Source organism: Microtus pennsylvanicus, chromosome 12, assembly GCF_037038515.1.
Source record: "Microtus pennsylvanicus isolate mMicPen1 chromosome 12, mMicPen1.hap1, whole genome shotgun sequence".
Lineage (NCBI taxonomy): Eukaryota > Metazoa > Chordata > Mammalia > Rodentia > Cricetidae > Microtus > Microtus pennsylvanicus.
This window is the reverse complement of record NC_134590.1, coordinates 59,757,774-59,779,282: the sequence shown is the minus strand read 5'-3', so window position 1 is coordinate 59,779,282 and position 21,509 is coordinate 59,757,774. Positions and strand designations below refer to the sequence as shown.

The 21,509-nt window shown below is 49.4% G+C and overlaps 1 protein-coding gene across 6 annotated transcripts in view; it reads right to left on the bottom strand.

Moving 5' to 3' along the window:
* Evc (EvC ciliary complex subunit 1) overlaps positions 1-21,509 on the bottom strand; it is a 37,694-nt gene that overhangs the window by 1,860 nt on the left and 14,325 nt on the right. For 4 of the 6 annotated variants that reach the window (XM_075943715.1, XM_075943717.1, XM_075943718.1 and 1 more), the window contains exons 6-19: positions 21,263-21,361; positions 19,458-19,598; positions 17,389-17,547; positions 15,400-15,616; positions 14,670-14,818; positions 14,117-14,215; positions 12,235-12,447; positions 11,216-11,325; positions 9,343-9,553; positions 7,903-8,109; positions 6,796-6,940; positions 5,040-5,169; positions 2,027-2,153; positions 572-665 (exon numbers count right to left, since the gene is read on the bottom strand). In XM_075943715.1, the coding sequence (XP_075799830.1) occupies positions 572-665; positions 2,027-2,153; positions 5,040-5,169; positions 6,796-6,940; positions 7,903-8,109; positions 9,343-9,553; positions 11,216-11,325; positions 12,235-12,447; positions 14,117-14,215; positions 14,670-14,818; positions 15,400-15,616; positions 17,389-17,547; positions 19,458-19,598; positions 21,263-21,361 (2,101 nt within the window). Of the gene's footprint in view, positions 1-571; positions 666-2,026; positions 2,154-5,039; positions 5,170-6,795; positions 6,941-7,902; positions 8,110-9,331; positions 9,554-11,215; positions 11,326-12,234; positions 12,448-14,116; positions 14,216-14,669; positions 14,819-15,399; positions 15,617-17,388; positions 17,548-19,457; positions 19,599-21,262; positions 21,362-21,509 lie in introns of those variants that run through there. The other 2 variants (XM_075943720.1, XR_012907295.1) reach the window with 2 other exon arrangements.

Here is a 21,509-nt window from a genome sequence, read left to right as displayed (position 1 = left end):
CCATTGTGCTCACATCACTGCTAAGCAAGCTGAACATCCCGAAGCGGAACATCCCCACACCCCACAGCCTCCTCTCGACAGAGCTGGGATGGAACTGGGTGCACCAGGCTCTGTTTCTGCTTCACCCACAGCATCCAGGATCCAGGAGACAGGAATGGGAGAGGGCAGAGTGCAGGTGTTGGCCAGAACATGTGTGTGCAACACTCGTGAACCACTCCCACCACCAGATGACATCAGCTTGGGATGCTGCTGATGTATCTCTGGAAGGGGAAGAGGTGTCATCTCTCCATTTGACAGATGGGAAAACAGAGATGAGAATAAGATGAGGTCAGAGAGGAGTAAAGCCAGGAACCGGCATAATGGGATGCTAGAGAACCAGGGTCTCTGTTATGTCCTGATATGCAGAGAGCAGGGAAGTCCAGAGAAGCTGTGCAGGGCCCCTAAGGCTACACAGCTGATTAATGGTGGCTGTGGACTGGCATCCACATCTAAGCTTGATAGTTGTAGACGGGCATCCACTCTTCTGAGCTCAGAGCCCTTCCCGCTGCAGCAGCACAGTGCAGAGACTTACCTGGCAGTCCTCGCTTGCTGGAGAATGGCTTGTTTTCAGTAAGGGGCACTCGGGCCAGTGTCGCCAGCTCTGAGATAAAGGTCTGCTCAGCTTCCTGACAGACAAATGGAAGACGATCAGGTTGAATCTTGGCCCCTCACCCGAGTTGAAGCCTTACATGGTGGGGGATGGCTGGTGACGACATCCCATGTCCCAGTGTGGAAAAGGACCTTCCAAGCAGAACCCCATGAGGATAGGATCAGGACAGACGGAGGGTGCCCCTCTAGACACGTGGGTCACCTCTCCTAGTCTCATAGCCCTGTCCACAAACGAGGACACTGGGGACTCAGCCATTGCTCTGCTCCCGTCCAGTACATGGCTGCCGGAAGACCCAGAAGCCATGGTTTCCTAACCTTAGTTTCCCTATCTGCAGTTACCACCTCAGTGGCTCTGAGAGGGTGCTGAGAGATCTCAGATCAGCTACCATTTGCAATGGACCCCTGGGAATAAAAGCTCACAGTTCACAGGACTCTTAAGACCGCAGTCATCACTGCCACTCCTGTCCAGATGGACACGGAAAAGGCCAAATCACTGTCACATGCCTTCATTCTGAAATTCTGATTTTTCTTTTAAATTTTATTTATCTATTTGTTTGTAATAGGAGTAGCAGTAATAAGAAGTAGTAGTAGTAATAGTAGTAGTTGTAGTGGTATGTGTGTGTGTGTGTGTGTGTGTGTGTGTGTGTGTGTGTGTGTGTGTTTGTGTGCCACAGTGCACACATGGTGGTCACAGGACAGCTTCCGGAAGTCAGTTCTCTCCCTCCACTGTGTGCTCTGGTGATGGAGCGCAGGTCCAGGTTTGAGCAGCAAGTCATTTTTACCTGCAGAACCATACTGTCATGCTCTGATCTTGTTTTAAGGCATCCTGTCATTCCCCTGATGTTTTTAAGACAGATACTTCGGGGTATAGTCACATCACATAATCTTCCAGGTTGGGACTTGTTTTTGTTGTGGACTAAATGGCCTGAGAGCTAAGCCTCCCTAAATGCTCTACCTGGAGTGTGAGCTTTAGTTACTGTCAGTACTGCCCAAGAGGCAGAGGTGGTGGCTCCCACACCCTGCAGCCATCTTGGTGGCGGTCTACACACAGGGAAATGCTCACTCCTTTACTACGTCCAAAGCCATGGGCAGATGGGCTGCTCTGCATGTATGCCCTGCATACACCAGGGCCATGTGGAACCTGATGTCCCCAAGGGGCTCATGCTCTCTTCACAAAGTCACACTGTGTTGGCCAATGGAACTCAGAGAGTCAAAGATGTCACAGAAAGAGAGGCACAGAGTTGGAGAGGTTTAGAAGGGGCCACAGGTTTTGTTCTGTTTTGTTTTACAGTGTCCCATGCAGCTGGCTGTAAGCTCAGGTGCGGCCTCTCCCTTGTACCCTAGGCCACCGCCTCTAGCGACACATCCCCCAAACTACCTGCAGCTGGATCTCAAGCTGGGCTTCAAGCTGGTCGAGCTCGCGCGCTTTCTCCTTTTGACAGTTCAGGCGGCCTTGCTGGTGCTGTGTGAACTGGCCCAGGAATTTCTTCTGCCGTGACAGCATCCTGGTGGCATGAAGGGATTGTTAACACTGTTGGAACCGTGGGCCAAGAGGTCCCTACAAACCCCTTCCAAAAGACACGCTATACCACGGACTTGTGACCCTTCATTGCACGTGTGTCCTGGAGCCTGGAGAGGAGCCAGGAAAACGTGTGTGACTTCCCGCGGTCACGTTTTCCAAACAGTTCAACTCTGACCCTGAGGCTGCACGGCCTTAAAGCATGGTGATATTTAAGATATCCTGCATGCACACGGCACTTAGATTCCTAGGAAGGTTTGGGGACATCAGCAGGACAGAAGCAAAGTCAGGACATTCCTAGGTGGGGACCTACAGCTGCACACTGGCATCTTCTCAAGGGCAGAAAATCTTATCTAAGGAGAGAGGTTCCCATGAAGGAAGGGTAGAGACATTCCAAGACCACCAAGGAAGCTCATTTTCTGGGGTCAGAGTTTGAGAAAACCTTATTATGGCAGCCAGTTCACTCTGAGAGTAGGAATGGAGGTTGGGCAGAGGCCAGGTCCCTCACACTGACAGCATCCTTCTCTCTTGGGCACAGACCCCTTCCCTCTCTACCTCTTCAGCAGATCGTGCTCTGCCCCTTTGAAAACAGTGACATCTATTCCTGACCTGTAGTCTGTGGCTATTATTCTCCTCCTTTCCATCTCTGGGGCAATTTCCAGAAAGGTTGACTAGTTCTGAAGGTGGAAGTCACCTTTAGCACCAATAGGCATGTCCTGGGGTACACAAGGCGTAAGAATGCAGTCTCGCCCTCTGCTTGCTCTCTAGGCTGCTGGAATACCTTTCCTTGCTTCCTTGCATTTGGCCTGTAAATTTCTATTCATCCTGTAAGACCAAATCATCTCTCCACCCATGATCCATCTCTCTATCCATGGTCTATCTACCCACCTTCCATTTATCCATCTCCACCCACCCACGATCCATCTGTCTATCCATGGTCTATCCACCCATCCTTCCATTTATCCATCTCCACCCATCCACATTCCATCAATCCATCTATGACCCAGTTATCCATCTATCCATGATCCACTTATCCATTCATCTCCATCTATCCATCACTCTGTCCATGATCCATCCATCCATATACACCCAGCTATATAGTTCATCTAACCAGCCACGATCCATCAATCCATACATGATCCTTTATCCATTTATTCATAATTCATCCATCCATCCAAGTTCCATCCACTCATGATCTCCCACCTATGATCTATCTACTTGTCCCCTTTTTTCTCATTAAAGTACTTCTGGCCAGACAGTCACTGTGACCTAACACTGCCACACATACACATCATGTACTTTTATTATTGCACTGGCTCACATCCACCTCTTATCCCCCGGCCCTCACCCCATACCGATCCCTTCCCCTCCCATAACAGCTCCCTTCCAATTTCATGCTTTCTTAAAAAGCTAGATTCTGCCTAAGAGAGAATGTGTGCTTGTCATTTTGAGTCTGGTTTATCTCACTTAATATGGTTATCACCTGTTCCATCCCGTAAATGGCATGCCATGTTTTTGTAATGGGTCAACAATACTTTATCAAGTATATTTATCTCTATTTATCACATTTGTTTCACCCATTTATCCACTGATGGGCCTCTGGGGTGAATGGATACCATGCGCACTGTGGAAAGCGCTGTAGTAAGTGTGGGTGTGTGAGTCCCTCTGCTGCATGCTGACTGAGCTTGTTAGTTTATTGTCAACTGGCCACTAACAAGTTGGTCCCTTGGGAAGAAGGAACCTCAATTGAGAAAATGCCCCTGAAGATTGGCCTGTAGGCAAGCTGGTGGGGGCATTTTCTTGATTAATGGTGAGTATGGGAGGGTCTAGCCAGTCCCACCTCTGGAGAAGTGGCCCTGAGTTGCAGAAGAAGGCAAGCTGAGAGAGCCAGGAAGAGCAAGCCTGTGAACAACATTCATCCATGCGTCTGCATCAGTTCCTGCCTTGAGTTCCTGTCCTGACTTCTTTTCATGATAGACACAGAAGCCAAACAAACCCTTTCCTCCACAAATAGCTCTTGGTCATGGTGTCCATCACAGCCTTGGAGACCCAGCTAGGATGCTGACTCTGGTGCCTTTGGGCACAAACCCTAAATAAGTTGATCTACCGCCTCTTTACTGACCCCCAAAGCTCCTTCTTTCTATCCTGGCGATACAGTCTTTTCTTTGTCACCCTGATTCTTTTCATCCATGGAATAACGAGGGGGAAACCTCTGGTTTGTCTGTTTACTCTTCAATGGCCTAGCTCTGTCTTCATGAAGGTCTCCTTAGAAATGTCTGTCACACAGCAATGCCTAGCTTTCCAGCATGTTCCCCCCTGACTCTCAAGGAAGCTCAGTCGACTATGAACTCAAGGGGAGACCGTGAGTATCCTCTCTGTCAGGCTGGCTCTTCTTTCTCATAAACCACGTGGAGTTGGACCAGGTAGACACTGAGACCTGTCTTGTTCTGGGTCAAAGAAATCCTGTCTCGAAAAACAAACAAAAAATTAAGGTAGATGGTATCTAAGGGACAACAGTTGAGGTTATGCCTGGGATGCCACACACACCTGTACTCTTACTCTCTCTCTCTCTCTCAATCTCACCCCCCCCCTCTCTCTCTCTCTCTCTCTCTCTCTCTCTCTCTCTCTCTCTCTCTCTCACACACACACACACACACACACACACACACACACACACACACACATTAGTCTTCACACAAATTCTCACCTGGTTCCTGGAGAGCCCAAGATATAAATGAAAGAATTCAGAGCTGGCTGTGAGGCAGCTCTGCCAGGGAACCCATCAACAGGCAAACCATTCAGGATCCCAAATCCACCATGTAGAGAAGAGAACACCCCATGCAGGGACCCCACAGACAACCCTGAACCCCACCTCTGCTGCACCGCCTGGGTAGCTCCATGGGTATCTGTTGTCTGGCTCCCCGATGGTGCTGTCTGGCTCCCCGATGGTGGGTCACTGAATTCTTCCTTCTTCCACACCTTGTAAGTGTTGATTCTCTCACCTGGACCCACAGAGACAAGGCAATCAAGGTGTGTCTTTGACAGGTAGACTCTGCTAGGCCTGGGGTGAAGCTGGGGGCCTGGGAAAGGGGTGAGCATGACACACCTGCTCTCCTAGTGTGTCACAGGCACCAGTACGGGGAAGGCCAGTGCAAGAGAATGTGATGGCCACTTTGGCACAGCAAAGCACCCATGGCTCCCCTCTAGCTCTCTGTCAGGAGCAAGGAGAACTGACAAGCAAGCTTCCACAGTAAGAAGCTGCCACAGAAACCTTCCAGAGGCAGAGGCAGCAGGGAGAAGGGTTTAGCAAGCTGAGCTGGGGCTTTGTGGGTCTTGGGACGCCAAGTGTGAGCGCTCTTAGGAGCAGGCATCTGGCCTTGATCTCACACTCATTGCCTGCAGCTCTTTATTATGTGCAGAGTTACCTATTCAGAAAAAATGTGACATTATTATTCCATGCTTGACCACAGATGACAGACAACCCTCCCGGATATGCCCCTCCGTCAAATAACCCAATACCAAAGGAGTATTTGGGGGGGGTGATAAGTGGTTCTGCACTTTGCTGGTAGTGAGGTCCCCAGCAGCTGCTGACCTGCTGGGCCTGAGCAGCCACCATGCACAGAGGGGCTTCATCAGCAGAGTCATGAACAGGCTTCATGGGCCCTGCTCCTTAGGGAAACAGTCCTTTCAAGAGAGGGGGCTTGCTGCACTCTGTCAGGGAAGCCAATGCCACATACCTGCAGCAAAGCCAGGGAGCAGGAGAATGGGCTGTCAGAGCTCAGAGGACAGGAGGAGGGTGAGCCCAGCCATAACCCCACAGATAGCAAGCGGAGGCCTAGTGTGGGGAGATGACAGGTCCTGGTACTGACTGCTTTGTGGATGTGCAGGTGTCCCTTGCTAAGCAAGCCCAAATCTCTTTGAAAATCTGTGATGGGGAACCCTGAGTCACTGGTGGATTCCTGAGCGCATTCCAGATCTCGGCTGAACCCTCCTGAATGGGGGGAGGGTGAAGCAGGTGGCAACTGAGCCCAGGGGAGAGCAGTGACAGACACAAAGGGTACTCCAGGACCTTCTTCCTGTTTCTCCACCTGGGGCTCAATCCCAGCCCATCCCGGGGGAAATGCAGTAAAGTGCGTGAGCTGCGGAGTCAGTGCTGCTCTGAGGACCCTCGTGCAGGGAGGCAGGAAGGTTAGGAAAAGCCCGAGGGAGCTCAGGGTGTTATTTAAGAGTTGTTGTGGAAAGGGTGGCTGTCATCCATTGCTTCACAGGTATGGCAGTGGGAAGGGATTAGCTATAGAAGGCCTGGGTAGAACATTCTCAGGGTCTCAAGAGCTCTGCTGGGCCCACTCTTACTCCTGGTTACTGCATCTCTTTGGCTACCAGGAAGCTCAAAGATAGAACGACTTCTGTTTCTCAGCAGGACTTACAAGCATTCATCCCAGATACTTCTCAGACACCATCTAGACTTGCTGTATGGTATATACATGCTTTTTTGCCCCCCTTGACCCTTTACAAAGGCTTCTGAGTCAAAAAGGGAAACACACATGCACGTGCACAAACAAACTGGATTCCCCAGGTGGGCCACATCGACTCCCTTCTTGCAATGTCACCACTGGGGAGACACCTACCCTGCAGGGTCTTCAGGCGCTGCAGCACTTGCTCCTCGTGGGCCTGCAGGAGCTTCCCGACGCGCTGGTAATATGCCTGCACGAGGTGACCGACACCGGTGCTGGTCACATACACACTCTCCACCACCGTCTCCACCAGCGTCCTCTGTGGTAAGCAGGAGAGACAGGGACACCTGGACAGTCACACCTGCCCTGCGCTGAACTTTCTACCCTCTCTCCAACCGGGACTGGCCTGGACTCAGGCAGGGTGAGCATGGTTACTTTAAGCCAGTCATGATGATCTTACTTCCCTTTGGCATGGATGGTCAAAATAGTGGTTTTAATCTAGTTCTGGCCAATCAGATGTCACACTGGGAAGCCTGCTGGGGGTGGGTCGTTTCCTTCCTGAGCATTAGCACAAAGCCTTACTGGGTAAGAGACTCCATCGGTTCCGTCATCCTGCCAGACTGTACATATCTGTGTTTGCTAGGCCACAGACACCATGGCCTTCAGCCTCGGTCAGACCTCTCACCTCATGGATCCAGCGGGTAACCAAGGAGATATAGGGTGGGCACTGGAGATGAGCCAAGACCTGGCTCCAGCTTCATTTCTGTTGCTCACTACCTGCCATGCTTTCAGGGTGTCTTTTGTACAATGAGAAGCCTCACTTTCCCCATCTGTAAATTTGGAAGGAGGATCCAACCTGGGCTGTGTAGAATCTGAGGAAGCAGGGTGGAGAAGGCACCCAGATGTTGTACCACACTCATATGACCGCTGTCACTATTCTGACCACTGTCACTTAGTCCTGGCAAGCAACAGAAACAGCGAGCCACTGCCCACTCATCCAAGCTGAGCTGTGGATCATGAAGCCATCAGAGTCTGTCTGCAAAGCCTCAGGGAAAGCCATACCACTCAGCTGCGATCCGGTTTTGCTGTGCAGTACGCAGTGGAGAAGGAAGCCAGCCAGGTGTGGCTCTGGCTGATACAGATCTAGAGTTGACAGGCCACAGCTCAGGGCTGCGTGATTCTTGGCTGGCAAGCTAGGCACATGCCATAGGCTGGAAGCTCAAAGACAGGCAGGGAAATGCCATTCTTCCTTGGTGTCAAAGGACAGGGCCTGGCTCTCACCTTGAAGTCTTCCTTGTCCCTTGTCCGGCCCTTACTGGCCACATTCCTTGCATGCACCAACAATGCTTGCCCAATGGCCCTCTCTGAGTGCATCTGTAGCAGCTGCCCTGCCTCTTGAACCTCTGCAAGGAGCTGCTGCTGGAGCCGCAGGCCTGTCTGCTGTGCCTCATCTTCCAGTCTGGTTGCCTCCTCCTGGACCCGTGCTTCCTACAAGGGAAGACAAGCTATTCCCCAGCCAGAATGGCTGGGCTGAAGGCTGGGGAAAGGAAAGAAAGGGTGGGCAGATTCTAGGCTTGAAACACGAGCCCCAAGGATAAGCCTAGGGGTCTGTTGATAGTCCCCTCCCTCATCCAAAGACATTTACTGAGCATCAGTCGTGGGCTTGGTGTGATCCATGGACCCTCACAAAATGAGGGCCTTGTTCATCCTTCTAGAACATGGTGAAGCCTGACTACTAGGACTGACAAAGTCTCAGAGGCTCAGAGAAGCTGAGTGACTTTCTAAAAGGCAAACATCAGAGCCAGGCTGAAATTAGGTCCAACTTTGGGGACATCAAAGGAGCTATGGTGGGGCACATGGCCCCAGGGACAAAAGATAGGGGGATGGGAACTAGGGACTTGGGGCTGCTTCTGCTTAGGGTGGAAAGATGGAGAAGCTGGGAACTAGAGCTAGAAAAGTAACCTATTTGCTCCCTTTAAGGAGGAGCTAGTGACTGGGGTCCTGTGTGGCCAGCAGGACAGATACTATCATAGCTTTTGTGGATTAAGAGATCCATGCAGGAAACCTAGGGCAGCTGGTAGGGATTCAAAGCCCAGCTTTGACACTCGCCTATGACTTCAATTTGTTCAAATCTTCACAGAGCAGGAAGGGCCTCTTCCAGTGCCATCTGTGTGTCCACTGTCCCTGAGACTTCATTTAGACTCCTGGTGGAATTCTCTTCATTTCACCTTCACTAGAATCCCTTGACCTGTGTGTCCCTTCAGAGTCACTTCTGCCACCCCCCCTTTATGAGCTGGTCCATGTTCCCTCAAATGTGCTTGTTTAAATTCTAATCATAAGACTTCAGTGTTAAATAGTATGGACACAGGACACGGGTAATTAATTTCAAAGGGTTGTGAGCTTGGGGTTCCATTCATGGTACCTGAAGTTCTCCTAAGAGGAGGCGAGGATCTCAGTACACACAGTACACAAGAGTAGATGTGTCTGTAAACCAAGGAACAAAGTCTTGGGAAAAACCTGCCCTGCCTAGACCTCAGCCCTCAGGCACCCCCTCCTGGGAGCCAATAAGGCCCTGTGAGTCAAGTCCCAACCCATGCCTCTTGTCACACTGCCCAGCAAACTCCTGGGGTATCAGGATCCAAATGTCAGCAGGATTGGAACTTGGGTCTAATGGAGTATTTCTGAGCAGGGTTTTTTTGGGGGGGCACACTGTGTTCTCACCAGGGCTCTGAGCAGCTGCCATTGATGCTCCTCCAGGCAGGGGGAGGCTCCCTGCTCCAGAGCCAGCTGCTCACGCAGCTCCTGCAGGAGCCTCTTCTTCCCGGAGAGCCTCATCTGAGCCAGGGCAGTGGTGGTGGTGCCTCGGAGGGCCAGTCTACGCAGAGCGGAGCAGAGCAGCAGCTTGTGGCCCTGCAGGATGCCTCGTGTGGACCTGTGCGAGAGGGCAAGGCTGGTCAGGGCTCTAGGAAGTCCTGGGCCATTAGGGTTCACACCCATAGGAGGAATGGGAGTCAACCATCCCACCACCCAGATGGTGACATCCAGCCAGATCCTTCACAAGTTCAGAGGGACACGCAGTGGCTCTGGTGCCTGCTCAGTTCCATTCCATAAACAAATTCTAAACACATTTAAAGCCAGAACAAGCACTTGAGTTCCCACACCAGTAGGTCAAGACAACACAAGGCCAGGCGAAGGGGCCAGTGTTTTGTTTGTAATGTACAGTGCTTCAGAGAGGCTGAGAAACCGGACAGAACTTTGGAAGTGAGTGAGTGACAAAAGGCAGATATGGGATAGACTCAAGGTTTTCTGCAGTGGCCCTTATCCTGGAGATGTGAGTCACCTCCTCTTACAAAGTCCTGCCACGGAACCAGTCAGCCCCCAAGGATAGGGTTCATCTGCCATAACCTAAAATCCCTAGTTGGAGGGAGACAAGTGTTCTGGGGAGTTTGATACCATAAAATCTGGACCTCCTCTCTGCAGTCATTCAACAAGTATCCGGTGGTCAGTTGATAAAAATAACAGTCATCCAAGTGGGAAAAAATGACCCCCCTACAAAGTGGAATGATAACAGAAAAGCTATATGGTAAAATATGGACCAAAAGACTGGAAAAGTACAGAATTATGTGTGGAAGATGCTGGAGAGTCTAGTAAGTACAAAACTGAATACTAAGAGACAGAAGACTGGTCTATATTAAATATAAATGGACCAAATATTAGTACAGCTCAGGACATAGGCTCCAAGCTATCTGAACATTTGTGAGCCGACAATGTTCAATAAGTCACCCTGGTCCATCCTGCTTATCTCTCTCCCTTCTGATGCTTCACTTACCCCATCCAATAAAACAGGCACACCTAATGCCATCCTATCCACAGGAGCCGCATGCCTGTTGCCATAACACCGGCTACCATAGCCACCTACTTCCTGAACCAAACACTGCCAAAGCCACTACCTGCTACTGTTCCACCCACCACAATGGCCACACCTGCAGCCGCACCAACCCATCGCTGTGTGGCTGTGACCACCTCTATCACAGCTATACTCCTGCTTCTGTACTCACCTCTACTATGGCCACACATGGGATACCTACATAAGCCAGGTCCTTGGGGAAGAATATGGGCCACTAAAAAAAGAATATCTGTCATTTTTCTACTAGGAAGTGAGGAAAAATATTTTCACCAAACAGGAAAAAAAAAACACGCAGCATGAACAGCAAAAATGTGGAAAGGGAATATACTGATGAATGGAGAGTGACTGAAAATGCCCACAGAGGATCTCTGTGATGACAGACGTTTCCAACGTCTGGACCGTGTGTGGTAACAGAAGTAAAACTGCAAACATCTGGAATCGTACTCAAACCCAATGTGCATAAATGCACCTCACAAGAGCTATTCCAAAAAGTCTCTACCAAGCAGAATGCTGTGAAACAGGCTTCCTTAGCACTGCTCGCTAGCGAAGAACACTGAAACGGTACATCTTTATTAGCGGGGGAAGCTGGGGCAGTCGATGTGCCCACACTGCAGGTTAGCACACACACACCGAGGTTAGCCTGGAGTCTCACACAGACAGAGCCCATCCTTCAGGGCTCATACTCACTCTTCAGAGAGGCCACTGAATCGGCTCAGGACCCTATGAATGGTGCTCTCCTGGTGCTCCCGCAGCTGCCTCTGCAGCACCGTGGACAGCGCACACTCCTCCAGCCATACCTGTGCTCAGAAGGACAGAGATGTATGCGGCAGCTGCAGTGGGTCCATTAGCCCATTTTTTTTTAAAAAAAAAAAAAAAAACAAGTCCCTTTCTTTCCTGATCCTCTTAACATCTTCCCTTGTGCCCATAGGCCCACAGTCCTCCTAGGTTATTTCATATGATCAGAACGAAGGCTTTCATCTCACCCAGCAAGACCTTGTTGCAACAAGACTTCTGTCATTAAGTGCCTTTAATCCCAGCACTTGGGAGGCCGAGGCAGGTGGAGCTCTGTGAGTTCAAGGCCAGCCTGGTCTACAAGAGCTAGCTAGTTCTGGGACAGGGTCCAAAGCTACAGAGAAACCATGTCTCAATAAGAAAAGACAGAGAGAGGGAGGGAGGGAGGGAGGGAGGGAAGGATTCCTTCTCAGTCTCCTGAGTTTTAACAGGCTATTTCCACCAGCCTGGAGTCTTCAGAACCTGGCCACTGGATGGAGCACAGGCCCTGCAGCTCAAACTTCCATTCCCTGGCCTGCAATTCTTTGCCTACACTGTCTAGCATCCTTCTTTGACTCCAACCCTTATGCCTCTCTTTCAGCCCTTCTGTTTCTGCAGCCACAGCTCTGTGCTGTCTCCTCTGTCCTCTGATTCACTGCCGTTCACTTAATGACTTCCTGGGTGAACTTGCAGGTGTGTTCACATCCTGGTCCTCCTTCTGGGACTGCTGGGGAAGCTTGGTAACCATGACTTTGTTTTCTTGGGGCACTGGACATCACCCCAGGGCCTTGAGCATGTTCAGCGTTTACTCTGGCACTGAGTGCATCCCCAGATATCTGTAGTGTCTCTAAGAGGCCCTTGGGGATGCCCAGCATCTGAAATCCCTCATCCTAAATCTCAAACCCACAGCCCAGCCCAGGTCCCAGGTGACACACCCGCCTGTCCTGTTCCAAGAGGTCACACAGGAGTTCCCACTGCCGTCTGCGAAATCGGTCCACTTGCTCCAGCTGTCTCACTGCCTGCTCCTGGACCTGTTGCCTCAGGGCCTCGCATTCTGCCACAGGGAGACTGCTCACTTCTGGGAGCGTCTTCAGGAACAGAGTGTCCACAAATTTTTGGAAGGTTTCCATGGTGCCACAGTACAGCTCCTAAAGTGAGGACCACACTGGGGTTATGGTCAGGTTCCACATCCCTGCCATGCTGAGGTCTAAGGTTCCAAACTGAAATGGAGCACATGATAATAAGCAAGACAGACAACAGGTACAAAGCACACATACATGGCTGTTATCACAAGCAAACCAAATGCATCCCAGAGTGGTTATAAGAACCGGGCCTTAAGTAGTGATGGTTGCTCTGCTCACGCTTACACAATAAAAGCAAAGGGCTGCGATGACAAACAGCATTGCTTAGTTTAAAAAGAGACAACTAGACGTTTTAGGATCCAAAAGTTCTAAGAACTCAATCAACCATTTTAATTACAGTCATCTAGGAGCAGGTGAAGAGCTACCCGGTGCATTAGAAGGCAAATCAGAGGAAAGCCGGGACAAGGTAAGGAGGCTACAGGATGGTCACAGTGCAGGAGATGAAGGCACCAGAGAGACCAGGAGGTCCAACAGGGGTCACTGCTGTCCCCAAGCAAGGGACATGAGAGTTGGAGCAGAAGTGGCATTTTTTTAGAAATAACCAAATTTCTCAAAACTAAGAAAAGAAGTTTACAGATAGAGACACCGAGGCCACAGAACGGATGACACCGATTTGATCCTGGGCAGCGCAGGTCAGAATAGCTGCACTTCCTGCCTTTCTAACGTTCTTTCTAACTCTTGAATCTGGAATGCTGACTCCTGCTCCACTCAGGGACACCTCCTTCAGACAGACAACTGTCTTTGGGTTTGCCTTCACCCAGCACCTCCAAGGGTCACTCACGCTCCTCTCTTGCTGATAAGGGTTTGGTAATGGAGTCAATATGGATTGGAATGCCCCTAGTTCCATCTGCTGTCTCAAGGTCTCCCAGGCACTGAATTGTCATAGTACCACTGTGAAGGAAGACCGAGGTCCTATTACATAGATGGAGAAACAGGGATAGAAGGAAGGACCAGGTAGTTGAGGCAGAGCCTGACACAGAGCTGGGCATCTGAGCCACCTCTCTTAAGAGTGCTGCCTAGCCTTGAGGTGTGTTATATCATTCCTTACCAGCATCCTTTACCCCTCTTCCATCCCTCAGCCTGGGTTCTGCCCGTCTCACCAGCATTCCCCAGGGCCCTGCACCTGGGGGGTCTTCATGCACTTCTTCCTGTCTCCTCAAAGCCAGCTATGAGGAGAAACGGGCAGCTCTAACTTGCCCGTGCACAGATTCAAAGCCATATTAACCTCTCAGTTTCCAACATGGATTTGAAGAACTCATAACAGAGATGTTGTCTGTGGCTCCTCCAAGCAGCAAATAAAATGCCACTTGATCCTGTCCTTAGTGTCCAAGCCCAGAGGACTGGTTCTCTAACACATGCAGAGCAGAAGGTTACTCTGTTGTCTGGCTAGGAATCTTCATTGCTATCTTGTCAGACTCTGAGTCACCTGGGAGACACACCTCCAAGTGAGTCTGTGGGGACATTTGTAGATACACTTAACCAAGGAGGGGAATCATTCACCCTGATTGTGAGCCGTCCCATTCTGATGGCAGGTGCAATGTGGCCAGATGCCTTGTGTTTCAGATGCTGTGCCTTTCCCACCATGATGGACTGGGAGCCACAACCAAGCCTTTCTTAACTCATTTTTTCTCAGGTGTCTTGTTACAGCAACAAGAAGAGCAACACAATCACATACTTGGCAGAGTGCAGCCATGGCCTCCGTGATCCTGATATCCTCTTCCTCCTCCTGGTCACTCCGGGTCAGCCACTGCCTCTCCAGGACCTCGTGAAAAGCCTGTAGTTAAAACAGAAACAGAGTACTGAAGAAAACGGCACTCTTTGTTTTGTTTTCTGGAAAATCTTTCCCTATCCCCACTGACTGACTGACATCTCAAATGGGAGGAATAGTCACTCCAATATATTGTGAGGAAACTGAGGCATGGAGCTGTCACGTGGCTTCAGTTGCTCCACTCCCATGGCCAAGGACAGTTCTGAGAAAGGCTTGGGTCTTACACGCTCTGTACCATAAACCATCATTCGGGTATGCTTGCTATAGATTCCCCGCCTTCTCTCAGCAGCCCAGGTTGGGATGCTCTTTTTCAATGGCACATAAAAGGAGTCAGGAACACAGAGACTGAGCCACTTGGCTAGGGGCATGTGCCTGGCACAGGGAGGCCTGAGTTGAAGTCTGGTCTGATGGACCAGGCTCAACTTGTAAGAGCAAGGAACTGGGGATAGAGTAGAGTCACCTTGAGGAACTCCCCCAGGTCTGAGGTCAGCTGGGAATCAGCCAGGAAACTTCTCTGCTCTTCTTCTTGGATTTGTGTGAGCTCTGCCATCACTTCTGCCTGGTGAGCCAGAGATGCCTGGACCAGGTCTTTGCCCCGCTGAATGAATTCTGGAGTTGGAAAGAACCACAGAACAGGAGGTGACTCTCCAGCAGAATCACGGTGAACTGCTCCTGTGACCTACCAGGCAGTCCCTTCTCTGCAGGTCATAGTCCTATTCTCCTGTGCAGGCCTCACTGATGATGACCCCAAGGATCTTGAGGCCGAGTCTACCTCCAGCTGGCCCTGTGAGCAGGAGCAGACACGGGGAACCTATATAGCTTTCCTTCACCCATGCTGACCTGATTCACCCTCACCATCTAGTCCTGGGCTGGGCAGGGCTGGGGTTGCCTATGCTTAGCATGGATCACCCCTGGGCATGTCTAGGTCCATTCTGGTTGACACCCTCTCCGTTCCTCTGCTCCACTGAATTCCAGGTGGTACCGCCTTGACACTGAAGTCTTGTCAGGATGAGCCGCTGAGAATAGACAATGGTCCTGCTCTCACACAGGCTCTGATCACTCTGCTCTGCAGGGAGGGAGGCTGAGCCTGGCAGTGGCAGCCCATCCCTAGGACTGGAAGGGAAGGTAGCCCTGACATAGTGTCACAGACCATACTATTCCAGGTCTCCAACTTAGGCTCACTCGCTCACCCCTGCCAAAGCACTCTGCCTCCTCCCAGAAGGCCTTGTGCTGTTGGGTCAGAAGTTCCTCCTTTTGCCTCCCAGACAGCTGTCCCTGGACAGTGAGCAGCTCCAGGCCATGGGAGATAGCAGCCAGCCGGCATTTGGTCTCCTCCTGGATCTGGGTCCTCAGGAACTCTACCATTCTTGCCATGTGGGCCCGACCCAGTGATCTCTCCAGGGCATCCTATAGGGAGACAAGAGACAATGGCTGGACATGAGGGCTCTGCTTTTGTGGAGAAGGTAGTGGGCTCCATTCCCACATTTCATTCCAGACACAGTGAACTCCCTCTCTCCCCATTTGCATCTTAGGCCGGGATGGAAGCCTCCCCATGCATTCAGAGTTTGGGATAAGTCACTGTGCACTGAACACCGGTATGTCTGCTTCTCTAGGGGGCTACTTCAGAGCCCAGTCCTGTCCTGACCCCAACCCTTCAACCATTGTCCTCTAGTCAAGTCCAGATTCTGGGACTCTGTCTCCCACACCTCTCTGCTCCTGGCTGTCAGCCTAAGATGGACAACGATCTGCCAGAGCCCAAGCATTAGAATCTTTAAAACTCCCTAGAAAACAACAACGTGCAGCCGTCATTGAGAACCCTGATCTGATCAGCACCTCCACCATGGGATAGCAGATGATGGGTGGGTGGGTGGATGTGAAAATGGGCAGATGACTGGAGAGATGGCTCAGCCATTAAGAACATGTATAGCTCTCCCAGAGGACCAGAGTTTGATTCCCAGCATCCACATCTGGTGGCTCACAATGGCCTGTAATTCTGGCTTGAGGAGGACCTGACACCTCTGGCCTCTGTAGCCACCTACACTTACGTACACATACACACACACACACACACACACGAGCATGCACATATACATACAATTAACAAGGGGCTAGAGAGATGGCTCAGTGGTTAAGAGTGCTTGCTGCTCTCGCAAAGGATCTGGCTTTGTCTCCCAGTACCCATTTGGTGGTTCACAACCATCCATAAATGATGTGGGATTCCCCTCTGCATGCTGTGAATATGTTTTATTAACATTGGTTACTAAAGAAGCTGATTTGGTCTATGATAGGTTAGAATATAGTCAGGCGGGAAATCTGAGCAGAGATACATAGAGAGAATAGGCAGAGTCAAGGAGACGCCATGTAGCTGCTGAAGGAGAGGACACACCAGAACCTTGCAGGTAGGCCTCAGCCTCATGGTGATACACCGATTAATAGAAATGGGTTAACTTAAGAAAAGAGCTAGCTAGTGATGTGGGATTCCTCTATGCATGCTATGAGTATGTTTTATTACTATTGGTTATTAAAGAAGCTGTTTCAGCCAATGGCTTAGTAGAATAAAGCCAGGGAGGAAATCGGAACAGAGATATTGAGAGAAAGTAGGCAGAGTCAAAGAGACACCATGTAGCTGCCGAAGGAAAAAGATGCCAGCTACTAGCCAGAACCTTATTGGTAAGCCACAGCCTCATGGTGATACACAGATTAACAAAAATGGGTTAATTTAAGATGTAAGAGTTAACTAGCAATATGCCTAAGACATTGACAAAATAGTGTTGTAATTAATATAGTTTCTGTGTGATTATTCAGGTCTTGTCAGTCAGGAAGCAAAAAAGTAGTCTCCATTTACACATAACTCCATCTGGAACCTTCTTCTGATCTCCTTGAGCACCAGTCATGTACCTGGTATATATACACACACTCAGGCAAAACAGTTGTGCATGTAGAATAGATCTTTTTAAAAGGGTAGATGATAATCAGTTGTGTGATAGATGGATGATTGACAGTGGATAGATGAGACAGATGAGGACAGATGATGGATGGATAGAAGATGGGTGGGTGATGGACAGATGGAGGATGGATGGATGGTAGGTAGATTCACTGCACTTTTCTGGGGTGCTAATCACCCACTACAACATGAAGGTGTTTGACCTCCTGATCCCTGAGGTGTTGCCCGGTGTTACCAGGGCTAGCAGGTCCTGAGCATCACGCAGCAGCCCTTCAGTGGCAATCATTCTTCCTGTCAGGGTCATCATGAGTTGCCGTGCCTTTGAGCTGGAACATTTAAACTGGTCCACGAGAATGGGCTGGATGCTTTCCATCTGCTTCCAGAAAGCTCCCATCTGTGAAATGAGCATGAGAAGCAGGCAATGGGGAAATCTCATTCAAGAAAGAGTTCTGGCTAGTGTTTGGGAGTCACAGCTCAGCCTTTACTCCCACCAGAGATTCTCAACCCCTCTGCACTTGAAGTGGGTTTATCTTAGCAGTGATTATGCCCTATGGTAGGCCCTCCACTTGGCCCCAGCTACTGTGGGCATATTACAGAGGTGTTTTCTGCAAACACAGGGTACCATTGCCAATAAAAGTTATGAGCAGTTTAAGGTCCAGATAGGTCACCATTACTCCTTGGGAACATGAGAAGTGAGACAATGAGACCCTGGGAGCTCCAGAGTCTCTCCAAGGGATTAAATATAGCCTAAAAATAAAAACTCAGGAGGCCACTATTAGTCACTGTTCTAGAAATACAAAAGAGCCAAATGGCAGAGAAGATGCTGATCGTGAAATCACTCTGCTTTTGAAATCCAGCTTCCCACGCCTCATCTTATCAGGACCAGGGCCAGGAATAGTCAATTCATGGTTTGAGATGTTAGGGGCTTCAAAGTGTGACAACATAGCCTATCTAAGCTTCAGCATCAAGGATGCCAGGAAGTCTGGTGACTGTCCTTCCTGGTATGCAGGCTTGTGTCAGTTATGTGCCTTGCTTGCTTACTTCTCTACCCTGAGGCAGAGCAATGGAACTAGAAAAAACCCAGATGTCACAGACAGTGAGCATCACTGGCTGTATTTAGTTCAGATTCCTTCAGGTCCACACTGATCCTGAACGTAGGTGCCACCATCCTGAGGGCTGATGTCCCAGAGGAAATAAAAAGGAGGAAGCGAGGAGAACTCTAACATTAACTATTGATATGATGTGACCAGCTGCTTCATGCTCCTGCAGCCAAGCCTTCCCCACTATAGATGATATCTCTCTGAATTGTAAGCTGAACAAACCATTTCTCCCTTAAGGTGCTTGGCATGTATTTGGTCATAAAGACGAGAAAAGTAATTGTGCCCCTGGAATAAATGTCCCCAACAGACTTGGGCATTTGAATGTTTGGTTCTCAGTTGGTGGCACTGTTTGGGGAGGCTTTGGAGGTGTAGCCTTATACTGGAGGAGGACGTTAATTGTTTAAAGACTTGTGCCTTTTTTAGTTCTCTATCTCTGCTCTTGTGAGGCCTTCAGCTTCTGCTCCCGCAGCTATGCCTTCACTCTGGCATCAAGGACTCGGACCCTCTGAAACCAGAAGCCCAAATAAGCTCTTACTCCTTTAAGTTGCCTTCCAGCCTCCCAGCTTTCCCCGACTGTGTCTGCTCACATATGGGCCATCATCTCTTCTGATTGGCCTCTCTCTGGCCCTCCAAGGAGCCTTTTCAGATTTTGATGTCCCTCAATCACATCTCAGCTTCCCTAGCACCTTTCCACAGCAGTACGGGAGCCAGATGGGTCCTCCTTGCTCACTGTAGCTGTCCTCAAGTCTCTTGGGCAAGGCCATTCTCAAGCAAACCTGATGCCCACTGCCCAGCACAGGAGGTGCCAAGGACACATCTGCTTCACACAGATCCAGGGCCAGGAGGCCATGGAGTCAACAAGGGAAAGGCGTGCTCCAAGGAAGCTCTCTTCTGTGGCATGAGAAGCCAGGTCTGTGCAGCCAAGGTTTGGAGATGCACCTAGAATCCAGTCTCGTATGGAGCGGCAGTGACATTGAAGGTTTAAAGGAATCATTGCCTTCAGTGATAAAACAGCCAGCTGAAAGTGTAAATGGATAAAAAGTTCCCTCGCAAATCTCCTCTCTCTCACTATACCTTCTGACCACCGAACATCCTAAACCGGGTCTCTGCCCCCAGACAGGACATGACAGTGTCACCTCTTTAATCTCGGCAATGTCACTGTGCAGAAATCAAGATCCCCATGGAAAGAGAGGGTAGCACCCACATTGTCTATGAGTTGCTCTGAGAGCTCTCTCTCCTTCCTCTCCACATCTGCCAGGGAGACGTAGCTGGAGTCACTGGTGCCCATTGGAGTCACTGTGGTCGCCAATCTGGCTTGAAGTCCCTTTTCTAACTCCTCCAAATCCTGGGGTGAGGGAGGAGAACAAATAAACAAAGAGAAACTCAGAAAACTCCATTTCTAGAAGAATGAATGTTCTTATATTTTGGCAAATATTTTATGAAAATATAGCTTAACAATAATGAGCAGTTCTGGGCACAGACTTATGGTTTAATGTTGGTTCAGAGAGCTGGCTCTGTGGGGGGAAGAAATTGCTAGATAAGTCTAGCGATCTGAGTTGGATGTCCAGAACCATGTAAGAATGGAAAGAGAGAACCAACTCCACAGGGCTGCCCTCTGACCTCCACACATGGGCTGTGGCACGCTCACTCACATTGTGCATTCACACACAAAAAGTTAAAAATGTATTTAAGGTACAAGGGGAAAAACTCTTTTACTTCATACAACATTGGACCTCAAGAATGAAGACAGATTTCCTTCTACATCCTTCATCCTCCTGAAACTATTCCTAGTATTTAGCAAACAATCAAAAGTGTCATGTCTTTCCATTATTACAAACTCTTAGAAAATGTTGTGTGTTCTAGGGACTGGACGGAAATCTTCCTTCTTCACTCCTATGTCCTTCCTTGGGGAAGGATTATGCACTACACCTCAAAGAAGAAGTGGTATTGGTGGGTTCAGGAGCAGGAAGTGTAGTTTAGCTTGCCAAGGTTCCTTCTCTCTGGGACAGCATCTTCAGGGAAAGTCATTGGTCCCATGTGGTCTCAGCACAATGAACAGGCAGCACCGGCCCCACTTCTGTGGGGAGTCTGATGTGGTCCAGCCCTTCTTGTGATGAGATGGGCAACTGTATCAGTTCTTGGATGTTGTTAGAAAGCAACATCCAGGTTGACAGCATTTCTAGGTCTGCAAAGGATCATGGAGTACTCTGTGCGGCTCCTTCAAAACCCAATGTGGAGGAGAGGAACGGTTTTAGCTTCTCTGGAACTGTGTTTTCAGGTAACCAAAAAGATGTGGGGCCAACTTCTTCAGGAGATAGATAAAATGCTGAGACTGCTCACCTACAGATATCGCCTACCGAGACTACCAATCTCCCCCTCCTCATCTATACCTAATAAAGATGCTGAGGTGATGTGGAATTCCCTTATGTATGCTGTGAATATATTTTATTACCATTGGTTAATAAAGAAGCTGATTTGGCCTGTGGCAGGGCAGAATAGAGCTAGGCAGGAAAACTAAACTGAATTCTGGGAGAAAGAAGGTGGAGTTAGAGAGATGCAGCAGAAATGGGTTAATTCAAGATGTTAGAGTTAGTTAGAAATATACATGAGCTAATTGGCCAAGCAGTGTTGTAATTAGTAGTTTCTGTGTTTTGGGTCTCGGCAGCTGGGAATTAACGAGCAGCCTCCGTCTACACTGAGGTTCCAGGGTGCTGGTGGTAGTAGGTGCCCTCTATCTGAGTGAGCACACTCCCAATCTGGTCCCGGCTTTTCTGTATATGTGTCTGTTCTTTCTTCACTCCCTTGCTGGCACTAGTTAGGGCTCCAGGACCCAAGCTGTAGGTCACTGCAAGTGTCCTTTCTACATATACATTTTCTCAGATCACACTGCATTCAAATGTATATTATAAAAACTATTTTATGCATTAAAGGAAAATATTTTTATGCATAAATTGATATGATTTATTATTTTAACATTGAGTTACCTTGAGATACAGGCTAAAGACTTACATGCTCTTGTTTTGAAAGTATCTTCTGGTATAATTCATCATCAGGCTTCTTTTTGGGAAAAACATCCAGGAGGCATGCTTTAAGAATCTGAATGAACACCTGTTGGCAGGAGGGAAGTGATGAGAAAAACATCTGTGAAGGGCCCCTTCCTATGACATAGTTATTGTTGAAGGAAAGGATTTTATATCATGGTAATGGTCTGACCTGGACCAGGTTTTATGAAGTTTCTAAAGAATACTTCTCTCCT